Source organism: Canis lupus, chromosome 23 (assembly GCF_011100685.1).
Source record: "Canis lupus familiaris isolate Mischka breed German Shepherd chromosome 23, alternate assembly UU_Cfam_GSD_1.0, whole genome shotgun sequence".
Classification (NCBI taxonomy): domain Eukaryota; kingdom Metazoa; phylum Chordata; class Mammalia; order Carnivora; family Canidae; genus Canis; species Canis lupus.
The window spans coordinates 20,634,368-20,652,825 of NC_049244.1; the positions used below are offsets into that span (position 1 = coordinate 20,634,368).

An 18,458-nucleotide genomic window follows, 5' to 3' on the forward strand; every position below is an offset into this window, starting at 1 on the left:
AAAAAGCTCAGATACAAAAACTAAAAGAAAAAAAGGCTCATAAAACATGCTTTTGTAAGGAGATCTAGTAAAAAAAAACACAGAAAGCTCAGCACCCTAAGTAAGGCACTTCAGTTTAGTATATACTTACAACTATATTTCACATCAAGTTTTTCTTCCTTACATTCAGGAGGCCATAATAGTTCATAAAAATGCTTTATATATCATTATGAATACTTAGTATCACAAAACAAATCTCCCTTAATAGTTTGAATTTATCACAAGGCTAAGTGGCATGGAATAATGTCATCTGTTGTAAGAAGCTACACAGTTCTTACATCTTTTTAAAAACTACTTGTGTATATCTATCAGTTATAGAATTTAATTTTCAGATTTAAAAATATTTTGCTATTCTTTAGTTCATCTGAACTTCTCTTTTAGTTTATTAAGTTCAGTGTAAGAAAAGAATCATTATCTGATTTCACTCTGATTTCCTGTCTGTTTCATTCAGTATCCCTACTCTTACTGAAATTAAGGTCTAATGAATCTAACAATACTCCAGGTTTTATTAAAACACGCTTATGTTGTCCTTTCAATTTCCAGAAAGGTTTTATTCTCATAACATGCATTACATAGGCCACATTTAAATCTAAAGTTATAATTAACAATATGGAAGTTAGGGAACTAAAATCTAAATTTACAGCAATATGAAAACTGGGGAGCTTCAATTTAAATCACAAAGCAACACTTTATAATAACATTCTTTAAGTTTTTAAGTAAATATGAAATGTTCTTGTACATAAATGTCACAGCAATTATAAAAATAAATGTTTCAAAGGACCCAAGTGGAGGGTTTTATTTTCTGTCACCACTTTTGGTAACTAAAAAACATGACATATTTAAAATCTTTAGCTTATAATAATGCCTCAAGCATGGTACAGTTAACAACTGTCTTTCAAAATTAATAGCATAAAGCTACACTGAATACATTATAACTTCAAAATAAGAATCAATGATACCTATTGGCAATGTTGGGGGACCTGCTCTGGGCACATGAGCATTACAATCAAGCCAGTGGGCTTTCCTAATAAGATCTGCTTCTTTGCAGTAACACAATCATTTGTCTCCCTACTCAGAAACAGTGGCATCAAACTCTGATTCATGCTCAAGTATATGGATGGTATTTTAACAATTCTAATTCATTGACAGGTACAAGAGCTGCTTGCCAACACCAGAGTGGATTTAGTTTTCATTTATGTTTCAGAATACCCAACTGATAAAATACCAGGTCAAATAACTTCAAGATTTTAAAGTCAGCCTAAAAACCCCAACATCTGTATACTAGAGCTCAGTATCCAAATAGTCCATTCTCTCTTTAGAATTCTAACCAAAATGTCAGTACCAAGGAGTTTTAAAAACAGCCTCTAGGTGTTTCAAATTTCTTGAGCTTGTTTCAGCAGACTACTGAACTGCCTAACAATAAGTAAGTCCCTCAGGATCTAAATATGCAGCTATACTGCTGGGAGTAAACAAGAGCCAATTCTAGGAAGAGTAGGAAAGGAACAAAGTGGTAGGAAATGTCTTCAGAACACTCCCTTCCCTTTTTTTAAAAAACCTAAGTCAAGCAATAACTCAACTCTTTATGGTTACTTAAAATCTGGAAACTATTCTACTAAGAGTGAAATTTATAAGCAGCATACAAATCAACTTAACTAGACTAAAACATTTACACTGATCTTTATTTTATCCTTTTCAGTATCTTGCCTAATGGCTCTATATTTCAAGGCTCTGACAGAACTGGTTGGTTGGTATGATCTGCAACCACTTCCTTTCTAATAAAAAGTACAGTTCCCTCCTTTAAAAAAAATGATGATGCTGATGATGACGATGATGTACGCTTTATCCTCACAATGGGGCTTGAACTCATGACCCCCAGGTCAAGAGTCCCATGCTCTCTGCAGACTGGGCCAGCTAGGTGCCCTTGGTTTTCTCTTTCAATTCTAAAATATTTCTGTTCACAAGGCATGATGCTTGGTTTGTTCAGACTCTGAGGTGTAAATGCTAACATAAAGATAATGCAGGTCATTATTTTATATTTAGATATTTATTTTATTTATTTATTCATGATAGACATAGAGAGAGAGAGAGAGAGAGAGAGAGAGAGAGGCAAAGGCACAGGCAGAGGGAGAAGCAGGCTCCATGCCAGGAACCTGACGCGGGACTCAATCTCGGGACTCCAGGATCGCACCCTGGGCCAAAGGCAGGCACTAAACTGCTGAGCCACCCAGGGATCCCCAGATATTTATCTTAAAAACTCTAAGAATTTCTAGTATTAAAAATACAGCCTTTCTGGTTCCACTGGAGGCTCATTTAGATAAAATGTTGAGCTCAGGTAGATCTGAAGGCCATGGAAGCTTAGACTGTGCAGGTTAAACACAAATTGGGCTAATCACTGAGAGAGTTATAGTACTTGAGTTATGTATCTGGATTGTGGAATAAGGTGGGCAATACAATGTATTTTGGCCGAAAGTGTTACTCTACTAAAACACATTAAAATGAAAATGTATCTTTCCATTTTTAAAAGGTGCTGTTGGGGTACCTGGATAGCTCAGTTGGTGAAGTGTCCAACTCTCCATTTCAACTCAGGTCATGATCTCAGGGTTGTGAAAGCAAGCTCCACACTCAGCAGGGAGTCTGGTTAAGATCTCCTCTCTCTCCCTCTCCCTCTAGCCCTCCCCACCATGTGTGCTCTCTCTCTAAAACAAACAAACAAACAAATAAATGTTTTCTTAAAAAAATAAAAGGTGGTATCATATGATGGGGGTTCCAAACTGCTTGAGGAGAGAGGTAGAAACAGTTGCTAAGAGGCTAGGATGGAGAATGTTCATTTTAAGAGTGAATATAATTCATTCCAGATCTCCTGAGATTACTTCTCAAAATCTCTGGGACATTAGAGGCTTTGAGCAGCTAGCCAACACTAGGGCTTAGTGAAAATTCTAATTTCATTTCCTAGATCTACCTTAATCTTAACATTTATTCATGAGAATCCCTAGCATAATTTCTAGAGTTCAGATTTGGTAGGGAGGGGTATCTCTGAGTTTGGTATTATCTCCTAGCACAGTACCTCCTGGCTATGACATACACTCTGCATCCCTCTGTTCTGGATTTCTGGCATCTGCAAAGTAACAATATATGATAATAGCCAGTCAGTAAGGAATTCAGTCACATGACTTCCTTTTGCAGTATACACGAGGAGACAGTCCCACTTTTCCAGAGAAGTATTCTATAAAAATATTAGGTTGTTTTTCTCTTCTAAAAATCACATAAGAAATCCAAAACATCATAAATTCAATGTCAAGAAATAGAAAATATTTGTTTTGATCAAACTATTTATAAGTGTCATTGTGTTCCTATTCCAAATCTTATATCCTAGTCAGATTTCCTTCTTGATAAAAATAATCTGACAATTATTTGGAGAAAAATCTAATAATATTCATGTTTTCCTTAAAATGAAGACAAAAAAGCTAACCATTATGTGGTATTCAAACATGCTTGCATGAAGCTACAAATCTTACAAAAATATTGAGATGTGGTTGTTAGAAAATTTGGTGTTAAATCTGACAATATAAAGCTATAGTCATTCTGATTCTTTTATGGTTTCAGTCTGAGCACAGGTGAAACCAAATATTTCAATTTATGAACTATGTTAAATTTCTCCTTTCCATTTACATATCGGATGGGCCACATGCATAAAATCTAACTTCACAGATATTTCAAGAATATATCAGGTTCATGATACACAAAATAAAAAGGAATATTTAATACTTTAGTACTCAAGTAAAGAGTACATGAGTGAGCCGAATGACTACTTGTCACCAACTGCCTATCACTCTGCTATAAAACTGACTTAGTATCAACTAATAAAAACTCACAATTGTACAACGGCTAAAAGTGTCTGACACATAAAATCAAGAAGATTTGTTCCTTTTAATTTAAACCTTTTCATACTTATTCAAGGAATCTGAAAAGAGAAAAGACAGAAATGTGTTGTCTAGCTTTGAGTACTACTTCTGGCAATCTTTTGTTAAACCTTCCACGGGCTCCTAAATATCTATAGAATAAGGCCAGTGTTCTAGCTGTGGTACCCTAAATCCTCTACAATGTGGGAACCCTCACTTCAGTCTCATTTCTTCTTGCTTTGGAATGAGGGAACCTGTTCTCCCTCAATGTGAATTTCTGAACTTTAATCTGTACCTCTTACTTGTTTTTGTTCTGTCTCTCATTTGTTCTTTCTCTTCTTTTTCTCTCTCTTCCTAATCTGGGGATTAAATTCACAACACCTAAGATCAAGAGTCACATGCTCTACCCACTATACCAGCCAGGTGTCCCTCTACCTATATTCTTTCTGAAGCCTTCATGGAACACCTTTTTCTTGCTTCTCTCCACTCATTCAAGTTGCATCTGAATCAATCAATCAACCAATCAACCAATCAGTATGTATGTATGTATGTATGTATGTATGTATTTATTTATTTATTTATTTATTTATTTATTTATTTATTATAGACATAGAGAGAAAGAGAGGCAGAGACACAGGAGGAGGGAGAAGCGGGCTCCATGCCGGGAGCCGGACACGGGACTAGATCCCGGGACTCCAGGATCACGCCGTGGGCCAAAGGCAGGCGCTAAACCACTGAGCCACCCAGGGATCCCCCCTGAATCAATTTTAAATGTTTTAAGGGAATCTATATTGGTTCATGTTTGTGCTCCCACACTCTTAGCTCAGAGACTGGCGTGAAATGATGTTCTTCAAATTTCTGTTGAATTAAACAGGCTATAACCAATTTAAGACCCCAGTAATAGTCTGCCCACCACTGCTTGATCTGGACCATTTCAGTAACTGATCTTTGGAGTCACTGTGCTCATACTGCATCCCCTGCTCATGCTGACAGTTAAACTTGTTGATTTCATGGCATGTCTCTGAGTATTGATCAACTATAGCATTTATGGGTTATACTACTTCTTTTATCCTTAATGATAATGATGATGATGATTAGAAATAGACTGTATTTACTGAGTGCTCACTATATGCCAGGGACTCATACAATTATAATTAGTACTTTACATGTACTGTTACACATAGCTCTCAAAACAACCCAATCTATCAAAATATTCTCATTACTAAACTGTGGCACAGAGAAATTAAGTATCTTGGAAAGATCACACAGGTAGCAAGAGGATGACCTGGGAGTCATTATGTATGAATAGTCATAAGGGTCAGTTTTAGGTAGCATGGTAAAAGAAATCCTCTCCTTATAGATAACACTTGGGACAAAACCTGAAAGACAAAGAGCCAGACATGAAGGAAGAGTGTTTCAGGGCAAGTAATATCAAAGAGAAAGGCTTCAAGATGGGAAAAGCCTGGTATAGTGGAGAATTAGAAATAGGGCCAATGTGGCTCGATCCAAGTGAAGAGAGAAAAAGTCACAGGTTAGGCTGCACAGGTAGGCAGAGGCCAGCTCATGGGTAGTCTCATGCATCTGGATAAGAAGTTCCATGTGTATTGATTTACCTTTACATTGTATAGTCCTTATTTCTTATTCTTAATGGCAGAAAACATCTCTTATTTTTTTCCATATCTCTTGCAGCAGCCAGTCCAAAGTATTATAAGAAGTACCCTGTGAAGAATCTCCCAATTGAGATAAAGAATGGGATGCACGTCACATGTGCAGGAGTGGTTAAAAAGGTCTAATGTAGGAGAAGCAACTGGAAAAAGGGGGTATTCCAGACTTGTGGTATACAGTTGCATGGCTGTGGAGGGAAAGTCAAAAAGTTCTGGTAACAACAACATGGAATATGGAAAAATGATTTTGTTTTGGAAAGGGGAAGCAAAAATCTTGAAAGAAAAAATTTTTTGTGTGAGGAAGAAAACTCTTAATCAAGATACAATTAGGACCTTACATTTGGATTTCCTTTAAAACGAAAACAAGTTCTCAAATTCTTTCCCAAATGAGAGTGCTCTAGTTTTTTTTTTTTTTACGAGAATAAACAGACACTATAACATGTGAATTCATAAGAAATGCTAAGAGAACGCTAAGACTAAGAAATGCTCAGAAGAGAGGAAAGTACTTAGTTACTTATAAAATGCTAACATATGATCCTAGCAAGGGGAAGAAATACCATGGAACACTGGAATGAATATGGTCACTGAAATCAGAAAGTCCACAATCAGAAATCCCAGTTCATTCACTGTTGGATAAAACCTAAAATTAAGGTTTAAAATTATGTGGCGCCTTGACATCTGGTAAAATCAAGAACTTGAACAGCCTAACCATAAGTTGCCCTCTCCACTTTGCTTAAGTGAATAAGGGCCGGTAACACTTCCTATCAAAGGGCCAGGTGTGGTTCCTGCTTATCCCTGAGTAGCAGGTTTCAGTTCTCTGTCAGTATACAGAATTATTCAAAAGAGCCAATCACACTGTTCTGTGAGAACTAGGGGATATACCCCTCAATACTATAAAGCCTCCCTCCCACCCACCACCTCTGGCTGTATGCTCTATTCATAAGTGCGATTCCCATGTGACCTGCACTGGAGTACAGGGTTTTTTCCCTGAAGCTCTAAGTATATGTGACTAATAAACAGCTGCCGATCCCAACTGGCAAGCATCGGGTTGTGTGTTCAACCATCTGCTCAATCCCTATATCAGGAATCTTTTCCTCATCAGGTGCAGGGTGCAGAGGTGATCAAAATAGCCACTTACCGGATGTGTGGCTGGGGCCTTAGGCCAAGCCACTTAATGTTCATCTCTGAGCTTTTTATTTTGTAAAATAGGATTAACAATATTTACCTTGAAACTTATTGTGAGCCCTGTGTCAAACAGCTATTATTGTGAACACTGTATCTAGCACTGCAATGCTAGACTAGACCCATCGTTGATTGTAATGCCATCATCTCCTTTGTATCCCCCATGACTCTTACTGATTTAAAACTTGTATGTTAAAATTAATAATAACTGAGTTTAAAACTAATAGATGGGGATATAAATGACAGATTGGCCAAATTTGGTTTCATCTGGCTTATTTATTAGAAATAATATTTCAATTCAAGCTACCACGAAAAGAACTACAAAGAGAATTTTTCCAAGTTTTTGGCAAATAATGAAAATAGACATGAAACCAAACACTGCTTTCAAGATACTGAATAGTAGGTTCAATTGTGCTCTGCAGATCTTGATATGCAAATAATATAGTAATTTACAGTGATAGAAGCTAACATTATGTGTGCAAATGCTTTATTTTTAAACAAATGAAAAAACTGGTTACTTCAGATAAGAGAAAGGGGGAAAATACAGCTAATAAGCTTTCCCCTGGCAGAATTTCTTTTCTTCAGATCTCTTTATCATATCTCAATGTGTGTAAACACACACCCCTGTATGTCCATGTTTCCTGAATTCAGCAGTACATAGTTATGGCCTTTTGATTTTTATGTAATCACAAAATTTATACAAGTTTGCATATTAGTATTTAGAGAAGAGGAAGATTATAAAATACATAATATGCATACTAAAATGAAATTTTAGAATTGTAATAAAAGAGTGGGGGATGAGACTTCCACAGGAACTAGAAACCCTTGTGGACACATCTGGGGTGACCTTTTTTTTAAAAGATATTCATTCATTCATTCATTCATGATAGAGAGAAGGGCAGGGGCAGGGACACAGGCAGAGGGAGAAGCAGGCTTCTGACTTTAGATTCTGGCTAGTTTAGTAGTGCTGATGCATAATTACCTCATTTTGGGGGGATGCAAACGTTATTCTCTCCAGAATTCTAATTTGATATTGAAATATTTCTCATTAGTATAAAGTCTGAGATAAACCGTAATTCAGGTTATGCTGCTCAGTAAGCAACTGAATGCCATAGAGATTATTTTTTTAATGTCCATTTAACATAGCCTCTTGGCTACCACATTCAATAAATATTTAAGCATGAGCTTAAAGTAGATACTGTTAGCATGTTGTAAGAAATTGCACAGTGATAAGCTTGTAATAAAATAAAGCAGGACACCCACTGCTCATACACTATAGTTAGTGTATTAGCTGGTCTCAAAAGCATTAACTTTTACTCAAACAGCAGCAGTAGTCTGTCCAATCTATTAGCTTCAGACAGTGCATACTAGCTGCAGGCTACTGGAAATCTTTATGTTTGTATGCTCAAAGAAATGATTTCACTATATTATAAATAGTTAAATATGACATTGAGGATTTATCTTAAACACAATGAGGAAAAAATTTTCTCTTCTACAAACAAGGGAGTTTAAAAAATTTATCATTGTAGTCTATACACATTCCCACACTTTAAATCTTGAAAAAAAAAAAAAAAAAAGCAAGACATGATTTGCTATGATTAACTTTTCTTAAGGGAATATAAATTTATAAAAGGAGACCACCAATGGGCCAGATTTTTCATTTATGCTCATTCTGTTAAGTCTATCTTCCCTTCAGCCAAATAGTTTGGGAGTATTAATACCAAATACATAACTTAGTTCAGTGTTTATTTTTTTTTAAAGCATGAAACATACCATTTCCTTGATTCCTTAATATTGCAAGGTATTTTCAACATTCAAAGATCACATACTACGGTTAATTACAGCCAATATGATGTCATCAGTCTATATAATATATAGGTCTGATAAATTTGTTTTTAAATAACCAATTATAGTGCCAAACAATGCTAAAAAATCATATACATTACAGTTGACATTAGTCCAGAACATTCATTGCATTAAACAGTTCTAAATAATACATTAAAATAGGACTCCAGCTTCACATATGATAGGATTCATTCAGCTGACTTTCACCAGTTTTTCTTTATTTAAGGTACAAACCCATGATATTTCTGTTTACTGTTGAAAGCTAGACTAGTTCTTTATAGAAGAGTAAATCAATAATAAAACATTTTAGTTGCAAGTATACTTGTGAGAATGTGATTTGTTTGGTACACTGCAGAATTTCAAGTGCCTGAAGAGTGCCTGGCATATAGGAAATGACATATGATAATTATTTGTTGAATGAATAACACATAGGTATAAGTCTTCTACCAAAAAGTTATTTTTTTTTGCTTCATTAACATCACATAAATGTTGAATATATATGAATATATGAATAGAGTACCTACTGAAAAGCCAAAAATGTCATGCTTGTTTGTTTACAACAACAAGACACAGAGAGGCAGAGACATAGGCAGAGGGAGAAGTGGGCTCCTCGCAGGGAGCCTGATGAGGAACTTGATCCTGGACCCCAGGATCACATCCTGAGCCGAAGACACTCAACCGCTGAGCCACCCAGGCACCCCAAACAATGTCTATTCTTAAAGGATCACACATTTATTAATTTCATTATGAACTTCAAAGAAAAAAGCAAAAATCTGTATGTTACTGCTATGTGGAAATGAGTCTGTTGAACCCAAACGAATATATGTCTATATAGGATTGGGGTGGGTGGGGAGGCTTTTTAAAGTATTTATGTCAACCTTAATTGAATATGAAATATTCAGAATTGATAACACTACTATTACTATTGATAACATTACTATTGTGACATAGTAACAGGAAGCATTATACTCAAGTATTAAACTTGTTGGAAAAAGAAAATAAAGAGAAAAAAAGGAGCAGCATATTAGAGTTGTAGAGGTATTTACAGTGGGAATTTGTTAACAAAAAGGTATAACCAGTACACTGATAGATGTAGTTACATAATAAAAGCCTTCTAGATATTATACACTATCTCTTCAGATGTAAAAAATTTGTTAAAGTCTAATGCAGTATTTATTTTTAGAGATTTGCATTTAAATATTAGAACTATTTGTTAGAATTTTTGGCTTTTCCTTTCATTCCACTTTTAACTATTAAACATGAAAAGTGTTCATTCAAATTAACAGTAATTTGCACTTTATGGCACTTTTCAGCCCACAATCTTAAAGTGTTAATTAATTAAGAACTATTTCTTTTAAATTAGGGTAATCAGAATTGAGAAAGGAAAAGATTCTTGCTTTTTTTTCCTCTACACATACCATTTTGAAATTGCTTATGATATAATTACTGTATTTGATAGAACAGGAAATACTGTACAGAAATTACTAAAAAGCTGATTTCTGGGTATCGCCATAGAACATTTCTCTCTAAATCTTCTGGACTGATAGTTGTACATTACCATATGATCATGATTAGTAGGCTTTACCTACATGTTTTTCAGTTATGAGATTTAAAGATGGTTTACATGAACTGTTTGCTAGAGTTTAATTAGTAATGTACATCATCTTCTTCTGATTACTATTTATCAGCCTGAACTGTAGTTATGTGGGCCAACTTGATCGTATTCTTATTGAAAATATTTTGAATTAATTTTAATCCCTAAGCATTTATTTATTCTCACTAAGTATCATGCTAACTGCATTTCCGTGTTACAATTTATGATACAAAACAACCAAACTCAGGCCCCTAACCTCCAGCTTGCAAAGCTTAAATAATTTAAATGGATATTGCTGATAAAAAAGGAAGCTTTTTTCAATATACAGTGGTTAATGCAAATAAAGTTGTTTTCAAAGACTAAAAATCTGTTTATAGTCTTTTATCCTAATGGCAAAGCTCTGTTTTGTTTTTAAGAGGAGATCCAAAGATATGTCAGAAGTCATGATAAAACTGTAAACTCCATTATATAACTCTTAATATAGTTCTATTAAAATATGTTATCTAAGAAAAGGACAAATTAATAGCTAATGTATACCACTGCTCAATAGAAAGAGAATTTTGAATGATTAGATTCCATCCATATGTAAATACACTCTTCTGTACTCATGCCTCTTCCCAAGAGTAACAAAAATTGGAGACTCACATCTCTTATTAAAAAAAGAGGCAATTTTAATAGGAAAATAACATGAAAAAGTAAACTAGTACTAGCTTAGACATCCAAATTTTTTAATCTACGTTATGCTAATACCTTGCACACATTGAGCCCACAAACAAAATTTGCTAACTTCCAAACGGCAAAAATCCATCTTCCTGTGTATTGAACTCAATATACTACAACAAAACATGAATCTTCAGTACAGAGCAATGATTTTCAAGTGTCGCTCCTACAAGTTATTTAAAGGAACCACTCCTCAGTGTCCCCTCCTTTACTTAGAGAAATAGGTGATGTATTAATGAGGCTCTGTATTTCTACCCCAAATAGAACAGTCAAGCTTTTACATGTTCCAGTCTTGGATCACATTTTGTTTAAACAAAGGGTCCATAGCTTAAAAGAAATCCCAAACCAAAAAAAACACCACAAACCAATTTACAAATCTATTACTTTCTCCATTCTATTTTTCCCTGACCCACAGCCCCTCAGATACACCTTTTCCCTACACTTCAGGTACCTAACAGCACCACCGAATCAGTGAAAGATTGGGGCCAGGAAATGAAAAAGGGTTGAAGAAAGAAAAGGAAGAGATAGCATTACTGTGAAACTAATGTTAAATTTACCATCCTACTCAAGCTGAACATCTATGGGCCTTTACATGTTTGAGAAGATTATAAAGTAGAACTCTATATTAACAAAATTTGTTAAGAGCCATATGTAAATATTAGTGTTACTTCAACACTTGAGGGGCTCCAATAATAAATGTACTCTGTCTCTGCTTATCAGTGGAGTGGTAATGGTTAACAGTGATAGTGAGGGCACTCGTTTCTGGAAAGCCAGGCAGAGCACTATCATTTTCTCTGTTCATATATCCATTGTTGCTGATGGGAGTAACAAAAAAATCCTATCTTTACAGATTATTTTCTTTCAAAAAAACTTTAAAGAAAATCCAATTCCATTAATGCAATAAAAGAAAAGAATGGACAAATTGTTCTCAAATTGCTTCTTCAATGCCTCAAAAGTTCCTGGAAATATAATACTACTCTACTACATGTAAAACTCTCCAATTAATTCACAAGACTCTATTAAACATCCTTTGCACAGTGTTAGACAACATGTTTAATTCTTATAATCATTCAAAAAATATATTGGCTAATGTATCGAAACATCTTTTGAATACTTGGAATTCAGCTAGCAATTTTCTAGATAATTCATAAACTGTACATTCAGGGATTTTTCTTGCCACCTGTAGCACCCACAGTGAGATTCTTTTTCAGATTATGAAGACAATTTTGTCTTCATTTTAATACCAGATTTAGCTTTACAACACGAAAAGTTTTATTCTTAAGGTAATTTATTTGTGAGGGCAGACCAGAAGAAGGAGAAATAGCAATAATCTGGAGGAAAAGATACATCATTTTCTAAAGTGGAATAAATGGATTTAATGTCTCATATGAGAATATGATATATGGATATGAAAGTTAAAATTTTTCAAATAAAGTTAACTTTTTTTGGTTAAAAGATAAAATAGGCCCCTGAGGGTCTATTCCTTCTCTGCTATTCATCAATACCTACATGCTATGTGTATGTAACATGAAAACAGAATGACAGCATCTTAATGAAAAGTTCCTTCATAGATTTCAAAGGAATGTTAAGCATAGTTAAGCAGTCTCTCTTAGTTACGTGACTGGATACATTATGGAAACCTAGTAAGAACAAGGACTTCTAGGAGGGACCTCAGTTTGATTTCTAGCTTAGGTATGACTGTAGGTAAGAAATTTAACCTGTTTGAGCCTTATTTTTTTCTCATATACAAAACTGGTGTGCTTATTCTGCAAGACTGTTGTGAGGATTATAAAATATCCAGCAGAGTGCAGGCACTAGGTTCTTAGTAAAGGTAACAAAAGTAAAAGTCTTCAGTAATAACAGGAAAGATAGGAGAACCACAAACTATGGAAATTCAGTAAATATTAAAAAAGATGATTACACCATGACACAGAATTTCAAGCAATGCAATCCTAATGTTAGCACTGGAGAAACTGTTAAGTGAAGGATTCTTGACAAATGAGTTTAGCTGAGAAATGTGAAAGTTAGCTGGTGGCGGCCATTCCCTCAGGCAGCTCGCTGCTCCTCCAGCTCTCTTTAGAGAAACTTTCAGGCCAGCAGCTTTTAACTGCCCACTTGGCATGGTTCCAAGCAGACCTGCATCATATTAAACAAAACAGATTCAACTTTCTGACATTTTCTCATCTTTTCAGTGGCACCAACATTCTTTGAGCCATATAGGCTCAAAATCTCAAAGTGTTTTCTTGTATCAAAGCCTGTCAAGACTTCCTTTGTCATATCTCAAGCAACCATGTCAAAATCTTTTCATTTCTATTCTAACTCCCAATTCCCTATAAAGATATCAAATGGATTAATTTTCTTTACAAACCATTGGTCTTATCTCACTCCATTGCTGTAAAGCCCCCACTGACTCTTTACTATCTTTTGCAGTTTCTCTGTGGGTTACCTGTAGCAGACTAATCCATATAGTGCTAAGATGCACTGACCAAATCCATATGCACTCAATAAAATGCTCTGGCAATGTGATGCAGTGTTTCACAAACTTCCTACATGGTTTTTACATACACAGGAGCTTGTGAATAACTAAATATAAAATAAATAAATATCACTGCCACTAAGAGTAAAAGCCAACATAATGCTTAATGTGGATTGAGCAGTATTGTAAAAGCTTTATAAGGATAAAATCATTTCATCCTCATAACAACTCTATGAGGTAGGTATTATTACTATCAGCACTTGACACATGAAGAACAAGGAAGAGGAAAAGTTAAGTAGCTTGCCCTGGGTCACACAGCTAGAAAGTGGTGGAAATAAAATTAGATTTCGGGCAGTCTGCACCCAGGGTCTATGTTTTTATGCACTAAATAGATTGTTTCAGGCTATCATTCAAGAACCCTGAGTCTCAAAACCTAACCTTTCTATAATGAATTCCTACAACTATCCAATATGAATGTGTTCTTTTCATCTATGTAGATTGTCATTATTTTATTGAGGTCATCAGAAGTCTAACTGAAAACTAAGCTAAGTAAAGCGATCATTCATTATGTTACTTATAATAAATCCAAGAGAGCATACATCTGAGTGCAGAATATGTGGGCCCTGGCTATGTGTCTGGCTTCCTTCTTTCTTCGTGATGGCTTCATCTTCCGGCTGGTAGTAAGACGAACCTAAGATAACCAATCCAAACCAAAGGACCTCCAATCTGGAGGAAGAAGAGAGAGCACTACTTCTGTGTTCTCTTTTATAGAAGTGAGGAAAACATCTTTAGACCCCACATAGTAGACTGCTCCTCATGTCTCACTGCTTAGAACAATCCACAAATGGAATATATGGTTATTATTAATGGCTTGGACTAATTACTAGGGTGGAATGGGTGTCAGAATCAACTGTTAGGACTACCATGGTCATTTTTCTATACTGGGGTTCATACTGTGGGGTGCATTCCTGTTTAGAACATTTTCTCAACTCCATTTTTCTGAATTTAGCCATGTTTTCCAACCTCATTACTCATCCTTTTTCCCTGCCTCCCTCCATCCATGCATTGTTTGTTGAGTGTTAAGAATGAGTGTCAAGAACACTACTGAAGACCTGAATATATAATGGCAAGGTAGACAGATATAGTCCCCATCTTCATGGAGCTTATGTTCTGGCATGGTAACAGACAAAAGTAGACCAAGTAAGAGTAGTGCTTGCAGGCTACAATAAGAGTTGTAAATTATAATTCACAGCAAGCAAGGGAGCTATTTTAGCTATATGGTTGTAAAGAAAAGCTTCATTTTATAATGATATTTAAGCTAAGAACTACAGAATAAGAAGGAGCCATGTAAGGGGTGGGAGGGAATCAGAATGTACAAGGTCCCCAAGATGGGAAAGAGGACCTGAAAGAGGCCCTCAAATCGAACAGGAAGAGTGGGAGGTTGAGGGCTAATAGGTGAATATAGACATAAAATCCCACTTATATTTTATTAAGATCACTTAGGCTACTCTGCAGATACTAGACTGAGCAGGGGTTGGGGAAGGCAAGAATGAACACAAGGAGAACAGAGTAAGAGGAAATAAACTGATGATTTTATTTTGTAAGCACAATGGACAGAAAATGGTGAACAGCTTGGGGGATGAAGGAGGGCTAAAAATTGATTTCTAGAGTACTGATGTGACGTGAATGATGTGCTATTATGAGTTATGTATAGACTGGGGGTGGCAGTGAGAAGGTTGCAAGTAAGTTTAGAGGGTAAAACCAGCTGCTCCCCTTAAACATGTAAAATTTGAGATGTTTGTGAGACATCCAAATGAAATGTGAAACAGTAAGTTGTACAGGTGGGTCTGGAGTTCTGGAGAGAGAACAGAGTTGGATACACATACATAATATACACACATACTCAGAAGCCATCAGCATAAAGAAATTACACTATGACAATCACAGTGTGCAGTTTGAAGATGATATGCTTAGATGCAGCTTTTTTGGGCATTATCCTAACTGGCATTCTCTGAGTTTCCCACATCTGTAGTTTGGGAAAATCTTCAGTCATTATTCCTTCAAATATTTCTTCTGTTCTTTTCTCTCTTTTCTCCTACAGTATTACTATTATATAAATGTTACACTTGTGGTAGTTATCTCACAGTACTTGGGTATTATGTTCTGTTTCTTCAGTCTTTGTTCACTTTGCTTTTCCTTTTTGGAAGTTTTTATCATCAAGCTCAAAGATTCTTTCTTCAGCCATGTATAGTCTACTAATGAGCCCACTAAAAGCATTCATTTCTATTACAGTATTTTTGATCTTTAGTATTTTTTTTATTCTTTCCTAGAATTTCCATCTCTCTGCCCATGTTTTTTTGCATCCTATTTTAGCCATTAGAATCCTTACCATCTTATTTATAGTTTGTTTTAAATTCCCAGTCTGATAATTCCAACATCCCTGCCATATTAGAGTCTGGTTCTTTTGCTTGCTCTATCCCTTCAACCTGTGTTTCTTGCTTGTTAGTATGCATTGTGATTTTTTTCTTCATAAATGTAATGTGACATACTGGGTAAAGGGAATGCAGTGGTAAGGTAAAGAGATTGGGAAAGCATTCTGTAGCTCTCAACCTTTTAGTGAGCCTTTGCTTCTAAACTGTGAACTTTATAAGGGTTTCTCAGTTTTCCCCGCCAACCTAGGTGGGATAGGATAGCCAGAGTGGGCTGGAGTTGGGTATTTCCTTTCTCCAGGTCAGTAAGGCTATGATAAATCCCCAATAGTTTAAGCTCTGGTAAAACAGTTTCTTTTGAGGACAGCCCTTGTTATGAAGGACAGGATGCAATGGAGCATTTCAAACGGTTCTTTTCTCCTCCCCCTGACAGAAGCAGAAAGGGTTCCCTGTGAGAACCTAGTCAAGCTCCTGCAGGTAAAACAATGAAAGTGGAGAGACCATCTATGACTGGCCCCCACTGGAGTTTTTAACTCTCAAACTTGTCCACCCTGAACTTCTAGAAATTCATGGATTATAGTTTAAGTTTTCCTATTCCAGTACTGGTTCCTACAGAGATTTCTGCTTCAGGAAGTTGTGATTCTCTGTATTCACCTGTTTGTTACTCAATTTTGGAGATAACCATTTGCCCTGTGATCTCACTTTTCTGACAGATCCAAGGACAGTTATTGATTTTTCAGTTTCTTCAGCTTTTTCTTGTTAGGACAGAGTGACAACTCGCAAATTCCTTACATGCTGGACCAGAAACTGGAAGTCTCTGCATTTTTTAAATTATAAAGTTTAGAGATAAATGGAATTTTAGACACTATCTTGCTGAATCACCTCTTCACAAAGACTATAAAGCATGGAGAGAGTAAAGTTAAATGATTTGCCCAAGTACCAAGGGTTACCATACCTAGAGCTACTTAATGTCATTAGAACCTGGTTAGACCCCAGGGTTTCCCACTTCCTACCTGCAATTAAAAAGCAGCTCTGTTTTTAATAGTTATAATAATTATAGTTACACTTAAAGGAGGGAAAAAAGACTCCTTACTCATAGAGGCATGTACTGAAATGTTTACAAGGAAATAATGTGACGCCTGGGATTTGCTTTGAAATCTGAAGTGAGATGGGTGTTGCTGGGGTATAGTTAAAACATGAATGCCATGTGTTGATAAATGTGATGAGAGAATAGGGTTCATTGTAATAATCTCCCACTTTGTATAGGACTGAAATTTTTCCATAGTCAAATGAAAAAGACACAGTAAAAGTAGAAAAGAATGAAACAAACATTTATTTTGACTTGAATTATTCATTCATACCACTACAAGAACTGATGCTGTTATTAGAAGGCTTATAAGTTAACATGTACCTAAAGTTGATACCAATCCTTGGCTTAATACATTTACTAAGTTAAAGATAAAATAAACTGTACCATTTATAAATCGAATTGATTTATATAAAATTCACATTTATACTTCTCTAAACTTCTTTGTTACTTTAATGTCTCATAGCTATCAGAGTACCTTAACCCCAGCTGGGGATCAAACTGACATAATAGTTGGCTACAAATCTCTTACACAATACATCAACTCAATTTGCTTTTTCATTTTCCAATGAAATATTCTGCCTGCTGCAGAGGAATTTTCATTAATGGTATAATTTGCATAAGGGAGTAAAAGAAATGCTCATAAATCCATACAATAGGATTAAATTTTCTGTATTTTACTCTTACAAACCAGAAAAGAAGTCATCAAGTTATCAATTAAGGCAAATAGAGGACAACTGAAGGTATTTAAGTCTACTATTGCTCTCCAATAAGGAAAGCTACCTAATCCCCTATTAGAAGAGAGATCTCAGTTGACTACTTCTTTAGTGCCCGATTGTAGATAAATGAATTCAGTTAGGAAATCATTTGTTGAAGCCTTTGCTATCTTTTCATTAATATTGTACTACAAATTATGTAGTAATTTACTGCTTGGACATATCTGGTTGAATGTAGAAAAGAAGCTCCTTAAAGATTTATGTCTTATTTAATTACGCATTTTCTGTAGAGCTTGGCACAATAAGGAACTATTGAATTAAATAAACTTATCAAACAGTTCTCATTTTTCCAAATTAGGGCAGAATAGTTGGAAGGAAAACTCTTAAAACACCCATTCACCCTCAACACTCTCAAAATTCTCAGTTAGTATGCCATTTATTCAAGAGGTCAATCACCAGACTCAATAACTAAGTCTAGCAAAATGAGACTTCCTGAGCATATGGATGGAAGGCAGGTGTGGGGATTCTGCTGTCAGTATTCCACTGTTGAGGCATGGTCTTCACTCATAGACAGATAGCACTAGTCCAATGTACTACTGATCTTAAGATTCAAGAAGAGATGTAGGATTTATGACCATACTCTCACTGATAACATTCATGAGTATCCTAATAAAAACTTCATACATTTTGTAGAAACAATTCTGCCCATATTCCAGCTTAAGGTATGTGTTTTAAGCACCTGGTACCTATTACAATAACTTTTAGAAATGAATAAATATACTGGCCATGCAGGCACTATACAGATTA

General features: G+C 35.4%; 1 protein-coding gene across 7 annotated transcripts in view; it reads right to left on the minus strand.

The window, feature by feature from the left end:
• Positions 1 to 18,458, minus strand: part of UBE2E2 (ubiquitin conjugating enzyme E2 E2) — a 528,260-nt gene that overhangs the window by 164,763 nt on the left and 345,039 nt on the right. For 6 of the 7 annotated variants that reach the window (XM_038570719.1, XM_038570715.1, XM_038570718.1 and 3 more), the window contains one exon: positions 3,104 to 3,154. The exons of the other annotated variant lie outside the window; for it this stretch is intronic. In XM_038570719.1, the coding sequence (XP_038426647.1) occupies positions 3,104 to 3,154 (51 nt within the window). The remainder of the gene's footprint in view (positions 1 to 3,103; positions 3,155 to 18,458) is intronic. 7 annotated transcript variants of the gene reach the window in all.